This window comes from Dendrobates tinctorius, unplaced genomic scaffold, assembly GCF_039654945.1.
Source record: "Dendrobates tinctorius isolate UK_male_01 unplaced genomic scaffold, ASM3965494v1 ptg000022l, whole genome shotgun sequence".
NCBI classification, from domain to species: Eukaryota; Metazoa; Chordata; class Amphibia; order Anura; family Dendrobatidae; genus Dendrobates; species Dendrobates tinctorius.
The window spans coordinates 23,561,037-23,570,124 of NW_027361690.1; the positions used below are offsets into that span (position 1 = coordinate 23,561,037).

General features: G+C 42.3%; 1 protein-coding gene across 2 annotated transcripts in view; it reads left to right on the forward strand.

Moving 5' to 3' along the window:
* The window catches only part of SPPL2A (signal peptide peptidase like 2A), a 98,021-nt gene extending 94,685 nt beyond the window's left edge, over nucleotides 1-3,336 (forward strand). For both annotated transcript variants that reach the window (XM_073568494.1, XM_073568495.1), the window contains one exon: nucleotides 174-3,336. In XM_073568494.1, coding sequence (XP_073424595.1) covers nucleotides 174-245 — 72 coding nt within the window. In that variant the 3' untranslated portion in view covers nucleotides 246-3,336. The remainder of the gene's footprint in view (nucleotides 1-173) is intronic.
* The last annotated feature ends 5,752 nt before the right edge of the window (nucleotides 3,337-9,088 follow it).

The window sequence follows — 9,088 nt, forward strand, 5'->3', positions numbered from 1 at the left end:
TCTGTGGTTTGGGCAGCATGAATTGCTTGACAGGTTCCCTTTAAACACAGATGACCTTGGTAGATCATCTTCTTTAGAATGCTATAATCTGTTATTTCTTATCTGTTATTTTCCTTTTTAATGGAAAACATTTACTGTAAAAAAAAAAATCATCTTCCTTCTTGTTAATATAGATAATGGAGCAAGTGGACAACACCGTCAGTGAAGAAAACATTATACGAGGCGAAGCACAAGAAGTGCCATGACCTAACCGTTACGCTGTGCACAGTTCTATTTTATAAGGAAATTAAAAGTTTCTGCTTGGTTTTACAGTTTGTTTTTTCCATATTTTCCAATTGCAACCTGTATATTGCAACGTGTAATCTAAAGTATTTTCTAGATTTTTTTTTATTATAATATATGAATCTGAGGGAGGATTGTAAAACTTATTCCATTTAATCGTGCCTTATTTGAAAGATCTATGCACTACAAAAGATAATTATGTTTCTGCCTCTTCATCTCCGGTGTTGGACGTGTAGTTCTTAAATTGTACCTCGTGATTAGTGTAAAAAAAAAAAAAGTAAATTCAGACAGGACTGATCAGTGATACAATATCTATCATATTCTGCTGCCTTTCAAAGCTCCTGTGTTCTTCCCTGCAAGCTGCGCATTAACTTCAGAAATGCAGGCTGAGTCAGCCCGCCATCTCCAGTATAGGAACTACTATGTACTCCTACAGAAAAGGGGATTATGGGTAATAGATCTCTTCTGGATCATCTGAGTGATGAGTGATTCAGGATCCATAAACTACAGCAGAATGTGTTACTTTTTGATACATAAGGAATAAACTTCTGTAAATTGTCTTCTCTTTTTATTGCACATTATACAAAGGACCTGCCAGCTCGTCTGACATGGCTGTTAAATTACTTGTATTCCCAGTAAAAAAAATGAAATAATAATGCTTGATCATCTTTGCTTAGTACTTAGTTGTGCCTGTCCTCCTAAAAATAAATGAATACATTTAGTAATTGGGTTTTATTTCAGTTCTCAAAAAAGGGATGTCCCTGCGCAGTCTCACACTATCCAATCAGCGCTGTCAGTGTGTACGGACACCCCCTTAGTTATTGGTGGCTAAGGGATCCGTTACACCTTCTTTGCCATATTGGATGTGCTGCTTTATTCTTTTTGTCATTAGAAGACTGCATACTAAGCCTCCAGTTTTAGAGGAGTTTTGTCTCAATCTAAACTGTGCTATTTTTTCATCTAGGTGTTAATTTATTCATGCATATTGAGGCGTGCGGAACGGCACAAAGCAGAGTTTTAAGATCAGATGTTCCTGAATTAATATTTCCTAGGGAATACAAATAAATATATCTGACCTGTTGACATGCCCTTTTTAAAGGAGTTTTCCCACCAGCAAAGTACTTTTCAATCAATAGATCCTGGAATAAAAATAATTTCCACAATTGTATTTGGTAAAAAAAAAAATAAATAAATAAAATGTTCCTGTGCTGAGATAATCTTATAGATGTGCCCATGCTATGTACTGTGTAATGGCCGTGTCTGATCGTACAGGAACATGGTCTGATTATACCACAGCTCCTGGGCATGGGGGAAAGCAAAGGAGTATACAGACATTACAGCACGGGATCAGTGATGCTGCTTTCTGTGAGATAAAACATGTTTGGAAACATGCAGCCAAAGCTTTACCTCACAGAAAGCAGCAGCTGTGATCCCATACTGTCCAGTCTGTATACTCTTTTGCGTCATCCCTTCGCCAGCTGTGCTAAGATCAGACCGTTTTTTTGTACGGTCAGACTCTAACTTCAATATTTTTGATCAGTATTTCTGAAATATTTGTATGCCAAAACCAGGAGTGTTAACGCATCCAATCGTGGATCTTATTATTATTCAAAGATCTATTAATTAAAATGTCCTTTGTTCATGGGAAAACCTCTTTCAGCAACAAGAATGCACTATAATGTACTTGTATGTATATATTTGTACATACATAGTTGTGCCATGATCGCTTTCCTTCCATCAAGCAGACAGATTTGTGTAACTCTTTCTGTTATTACAAGCGACATTGTGATTCTTTGACTTGTATTTTGGGTATGTTATGTGCTAGAGATCATGAGAAATACCCCTGTTCATGGGACATTACACCTTCAGCACTGTAGTCTTGACAGATTGAAATGAAACTTTAGATTTGTATGAGAAAATATTTACTAATGTCGTCAAAATTAGTTGGATTTGTTATATTTCCACGAAATCTGTTTTCACTTTTGGTAAACCACTTTTTGGGTTGTGCCTGTAACAATGCTGGGAGTACATATGTCACTCTCTGGGGTAAAATAGCCTTCTTATTGACAATTTTCCCTACAAGACGGGGAATGAGGTGCTACATAACAGCTCACAACAACGGGGGGGATCTTCAACCGTACGGTCAAGTTTCTGTTAATATGTCAACATATGAACCCTTTGTACAGCAGTTGCTTATCTAATGTTGCTATCCAGTCCAATGGTAGCTGTTCTTCACTGACTAAATAATGGAATGTGTGTATCTATGTATATACATATATATATGTGTGTGTGTGTGTGTGTATATAGTATATACATGTGTTTCACTTGATTGCTATATACATATTAAGATTACAACTTTTTGAAAAACATATAGTACATTCACAAAGGAGGATAATGACAGCTCCATCCGAATAGTATAGTTTTACCTTTAAACAGGTGTCGAACCGTTTCTGTCCCGCTGCTGTGTATATATTATATGATATACAGTGTATATATAGCACACACATTTGTGTTTCGCTCTCTTCCCCTTAAACTGTGGCTGCAATGTCTCAGTTTTCATTTTTGACATAAGCAAGTACACATTTGCATTTATTAGTCAGAAAGCTTTCTTCCTTCCTTGTTGTACAGTGCTGGAGAACATCAGATTTTGTGAATTTTAATTAGACTACATCGTACAGCACTAATAACCTCACAATTGCAGATCTAAATGATAGAACAGAATGTGACGCATCAGGAGATGACCACTCAGTCCACCCACAAGTCTTTCAGCCTGTTTATTTCTTCTGTAGTAATGTATGTGTCCATGCTAGCACAGTATGGTGTAAATACAAGTCTCCAACAAGCTCCGCAGAGAAGCTTTTGTACAATCTGTCTACATTTTTATACCTTTTGGCACAGATAGGACTCAAATATACTTTTGATAATTGAATCAATTTTTTTTGTTTTATAACTGTTTGTTGCTGACTTTAATACTAACTGACTGAATTAACTGAACCGTTATTTGGAATATTTTTAACAAACAAATGTGATTTAATAAATGCATAATTTGGATAATCTCTTGTGTGATTCATTAGTGTATATTTATAAATTATTATTTATTATTATAGCGCCATTTATTTCATGGCGCTTTACATGTGAGGAGGGCTATACATAATACATACAAATACAGTAATCTTAAGCAATACAAGTCACGACTGGTACAGGATGAGAGAGAACCCTGCCCACGAGGGCTCACAATCTGCAATGGGATAGGTGAGGATACAGTAGGCGAGGGTAGAGCTGGTCGTGCAGCGGTTTGGTGGATCGGTGGTTACTGCAAGTTGTAGCCTTGTCGGAAGAGGTAGGTCTTCAAGTTCTTTTTGAAGGTTTCCATGGTAGGCGAGAGTCTGATATGTTGTGGTAGAGAGTTCCAGAGTAGAGGGAATGCACAGGAGAAATCTTGTATGCGATTGTGGGAAGAGGAGATAAGAGGGGAGTACAGAAGGAGATCTTGTGAGGATCGGAGCTTTCGTGCGGGTAAGTACCGGGAGACTAGGTCACAGATGTACGGAGGACTCAGGTTGTGGGTGGCTTTGTATGTCATGGTTGGGGTTTTGAACTAGAGTCTTTGGGTAATGGGGAGCCAGTGCAGGGATTGACAGAGGGGAGAGGCCGGGGAATAGCGGGAGGAGAGGTGGATTAGTTGGGCAGCAGAGTTAAGAATAGATTGGAGGAGTGCGAGAGTGTTAGAGGGGAGGCCACAGAGCAGGAGGTTGCAGTAGTCAGGGTGGGAGATGATGAGGGCATGGAGTAGGGTTTTTTCAGATTCTTGGTTGAGGAATGTATGGATCCGTGAAATATTTTTGAGTTGGTCGGCAGGAAGCGGAAAGGGCTTGGATATGTGGTTTGAAAGAGAGATCAGTGTCAAGGATAACCCCGAGGCAGCGAGCTTGTGGGACTGGAGAGAGTGGGCAGCCGTTTACTTTAATGGATAAGTCCGTTGGGGGGGGTCACGTGAGATGGACGAAAGATGATTAATTCTGTTTTGTCCATATTAAGTTTTAGAAATCTAGCGGAGAAGAAGGATGAAATAGCAGACAGACATTGAGGGATTCTGTTTAGTAGGGAGGTGATATCTGGTCCAGAGATGTAGATCTGTGTCATCAGCATAGAAATGATACTGAAAGCCATGAGATTCTATGAGCTGTCCGAGGCCGAAGGTGTAAACGGAGAAGAGCAGGGGCCCTAGGACTGAACCTTGCGGGACTCCGATGGATAGGGGGCACAGTGAGAAGGTGGTGTGCGAATGGGAGACGCTGAATGTTCGGTCTGCTAGGTATGACGCAATCCAGGATAGGGCCAAGTCTGATACCAAGAGATGAGAGGGTCTGTATTAATACGGAATGGTCCACTGTGTCAAAGGCAGAGGACAGGTCCAGGAGGAGGAGGACAGAGTAGTGTCGCTTGGCTTGGTCATTGGTGACCTTAGGGCAGTTTCAGTGGAGTGGTGTGGCCGGAAGCCGGATTGCAAGTGGTCAAGGAGGGAGCAAGAAGAGAGGTGGAAGGATAGTTCAAGATGGACGTGTTGTTCCAGTAGTTTTGAGGCATAGGGGAGAACTGATATAGGGCGATAGTTAGATACAGAGGATGGGTCAAGAGAGGGCTTTTTGAGGATAGGTGTCATTGAGGCATGTTTAAAGCTTGAGGGGAAAACACCTGTTCTTAGTGATAGGTTGAAGAGATGGGTTAGGGTTGGGATGAAGACTGGTGAGGTTTGGGATGAAGTGGGATGGGATTTGGTCAAGCGCACAGGTAGTGAGATGTGATCTTGAGAGTAGAGTGGAGAGTCGATCTTCTGTAATGGTGGACATTATGATTGAGTCACCGAGGAGGAAAAAACAAAACACAAGCTCAGCCCAGAAAATCAGAGAGGTTGGAAACTAGCGGATTGCAGACCCCTAATCCTATCACACAACTAGCAGTAGCCGTGGAGTGTTCCTACGGTGATCTTAGACACCTCGTCACAGCCGGAGATCTAAATAAGCCTAAAGAGAGAAAAGGAAAAACTGACTACCCCAGAGCAGACCCCAAAGCGATAGGCAGCCCCAACATATAATGACGGTGAAGCAAGATGAAAGCACTAACACATAGAAAGATAGGTTGAGCAAATTATGGGGTCCAAGCTAAAAAAAAAGACAGGACAGAAAAGCTGCTGTCTGCAATCCGAGAAAACCCTGCTAAAAATATTACCAACACAACTGATAAGCAAAAAGGACCCTGAAGTCACTAGACTTCAAACCCTATATCAGCACTCAGAATATTCTGGAATCAGCAAAAGAGAACACTGATCAAGGAAAAAGAATCCAGCACACCCCCGGCCGGGGATGGCTGAACTCAAAAAACAAGGTAAAGAAAACCAAAACTAATAAGTTCAATAGCAGAGCAAAAACTTATCTTTGGGAAGCAGGAATCAGACTGGTCTCCAAGAATCCAGCAGAGCAATCACCAGCGACTCAGAAGGGCGTCGGCTGCCTTATATCCAGTCTGAAGTTCCCTTTACCCAGTCACAATCCACCTGATCAGGTGTTTGGTTTCTTTCATCCAAATCAGCCTCACTACCTTCCTTCACCAGAAGATCCTCAGACACAAAAGATGAATGAACAGAGAGCTCACAACAGTACTTCCCTCTTGAGGAGGGGTCACCGAACCCTCATCCAAGCCACCAGGCCAATCAGGATGAGCCCGATGAAAAGCACGCACCAATCTTTCGGCATGAATATCAGAGGCAGAGACCCAGGAATTATACTCCTGACCATAACCCTTCCACTTAACCAAATACTGGAGTCTCCGTCTAGCCAGACGGGAATCCAGTATCTTCTCTACCTCATATTCCATGTTACCTTCAACCAACACAGGGTCAGGAGGTGCTGCCATAGGAACCACTGGTTCAACAAACCTCTTCAACAAGGACTTATGAAACACATTATAAATCTTAAATGTGACAGGAAGAGTCAACCGAAAAGAGACCGGATTAATAATCTCCAAAATCTTGTAAGGTCCAATAAATCTAGATTTAAACTTTGGAGAAACCACTTTCATAGAGATATTCTTTGATGACAACCAGACCATATCACCCACCTTAAACCGGGGACCAATGGTCCTATGCCGGTTAGAAAACCGCTGGGCCTTTTACTGGGAAAGAGACAACTTATCCACCACTTGGTCCCAAATCTGCTGCATGCTTTCCACCACAGTGTCAACCCCTGGACAGGCAAAAGACTCCACCTGCCCTGAAGAAAATCGAGGATGAAACCCAAAGTTACAGAAAAAGGGTGACATCAAAGTGGCAGAACTAGCTCTATTATTTAAAGCAAATTCGGCCAAGGGTAAAAAAGAGACCCAATCACCCTGATCAGCAGATATAAAACATCTAAAATAAGCCTCCAAAGTCTGGTTTGTTCTCTCCGTTTGCCCATTGGTCTGAGGGTGAAATGCAGAGGAGAAGGACAACTGAATTCCCAACTTGGAACAAAAGGTCCTCCAGAATCTAGAGACAAACTGAACTCCTCTGTCCGATACAATGTTCTCAGGAATCCCGTGCAAGCGAACCACCTGTTGCAAAAACAAGGGCACCAACTATGAGGAAGATGGCAACTTAGGGAGTGGTACAAGATGGACCATCTTAGAGAATCTATTACAAATCACTCAGATAACAGTTATCCTCTGAGAGACAGGTAGATCAGAAATAAAATCCATTGAAATATGGGTCCATGGCCTCCTGGGCACCGGCAAAGGCATCAATAACCCACTAGAACAAGAGCAAGGCTTAGATCGGGAGCAAGTCCCACAGGACTGCACAAAATTTCTGACATCACGAGACAAGGAGGGCCACCAAAAAGAGCGACTCACCAGATCTCTAGTACCAAAAATACCTGGATGACCAGCCAATGCGGAGCAATGAACCTCAGACATCATTTTCCTCCTCCACTGGTCAGGAACATATATCCTACCACTGGGACAACGCTCAGGCTTATCCTCCTGAAACTTCTCCAGAGCACGTCTCAAATCAGGCGAGATGGCAGAAAGAACCACCCCCTCACCTAAGATGGTAGCAGGCTTGGTCACAATAGGAGAATCGGCCAAAAAACTCCTAGAGAGGGCATCAGCCTTAACGTTCTTAGTGCCCGGATGAAAGGAGACCACAAAATCAAAACGTGTGAAAAACAAGGCCCACCTGGCCTGTCTCGGATTCAAGCGTTTAGCCGACTCAAGGTAGATCAAATTCTTGTGGTCAGTGAGGACCACAACTTGATGTCTAGCTCCCTCCAACCAATGTCTCCACTCCTTAAATGCCCACTTCATGTCAAACAGTTCTCGATTCCCCACATCATAGTTGCGTTCCGAAGGAGAGAACTTTCGGGAAAAGAAGGCACAGGGGTTCATTTTAGACGTTACAGGATCTTTTTGGGACAAAACAGCTCCTGCACCAGTCTCTGAAGCATCCACCTCCACCTGAAATGGAAGTGAGACATCGGGTTGTCGCAAAACCGGAGAAGTGAACCTCCGCTTCAGCTCCTGAAAAGAAGAAACAGCCTCTGGAGACCAATTCAGCAAATCAGCGCCCTTCTTAGTCAAATCAGTCAATGGTTTGGCAATAACAGAAAAATTGGCTATAAACTTACGATAAAAATTAGTAAAACCCAAAAACTTTTAGAAAGCCTTCAAAGGAGTGGGCTGCACCCAATCATAAATGGCCTGTACCTTGGCCAGGTCCATTTCAATAGTTGACGGAGACAAAATAAATCCCAAAAATGAAATCCTCTGTACACCAAAAAGACATTTCGATCCCTTAACATACAGGGAGTTTTCCCTCAAAATCCAGAACACAGTCCGAACATGTTCCAAATGAGAGTCCCAATCCCTGGAAAAGATCAAAATATCATCCAAATAGATGATCAGAAACATCCACAAAGTCCCGGAAAATATCATTCATGAAGCACTGGAAGACAGAAGGGGCGTTAGTGAGCCCAAAAGGCATCACCAGGTACTCAAAAAGTCCCTCCGGAGTATTAAATGCTGTCTTCCATTCATCCCCATGCTTAATGCGAATAAGATTATACGTCCCCCTGAGGTCAAGCTTGGTAAACCAGCAAGCACCTTCAACTCTAGAAAATATGTTAGAAATCAGGGGTAACGGATACTGATATTTAACAGTAATTTTGTTAAGGGAGCGATAGTCAATACATGGCCTTAATGAACCATCCTTCTTGGCCACAAAAAAAAACCCAGCACCCGAGGGTGAAGAGGATGGTCTAATATGACCCTTCTCCAACGACTCCTTAATATAAGAACGCATAGCCTCATGTTCGGGTACAGATAAATTAAAAAGTCGACCCTTGGGAAATTTACACCCCGGACTCGGCTCAATTGCACAGTCATAACTCCTATGAGGAGGCAAAGACGCAGACTTACTCTCACTAAACACATCATAAAAATCAGCCAAATAGTCAGGAACCTCATGAGACTGGGGAGAGGTGGAGAAAACAGGAGTGTCACTAAGAGCACACCGACAACCCCAACTCACCACAGACACAGATTTCCAATCCAAAACTGGATTATAGATTTGCAACCAGGGGAACCCCAGTACGATGGTATCATGCAAATTACGCAACACCAAAAATCTGCAATTTTCTTGATGGTCTGGGGCGACCCGCATTGTCACCTGGGTCCAAAACTGAGGTTTATTCTTCGCCAAAGGAGTAGCATCAATACCCCTCAAAGGAATAGGCGTCCGCAGGGGTGTCATAGGGAAACCACAACGTTTAGC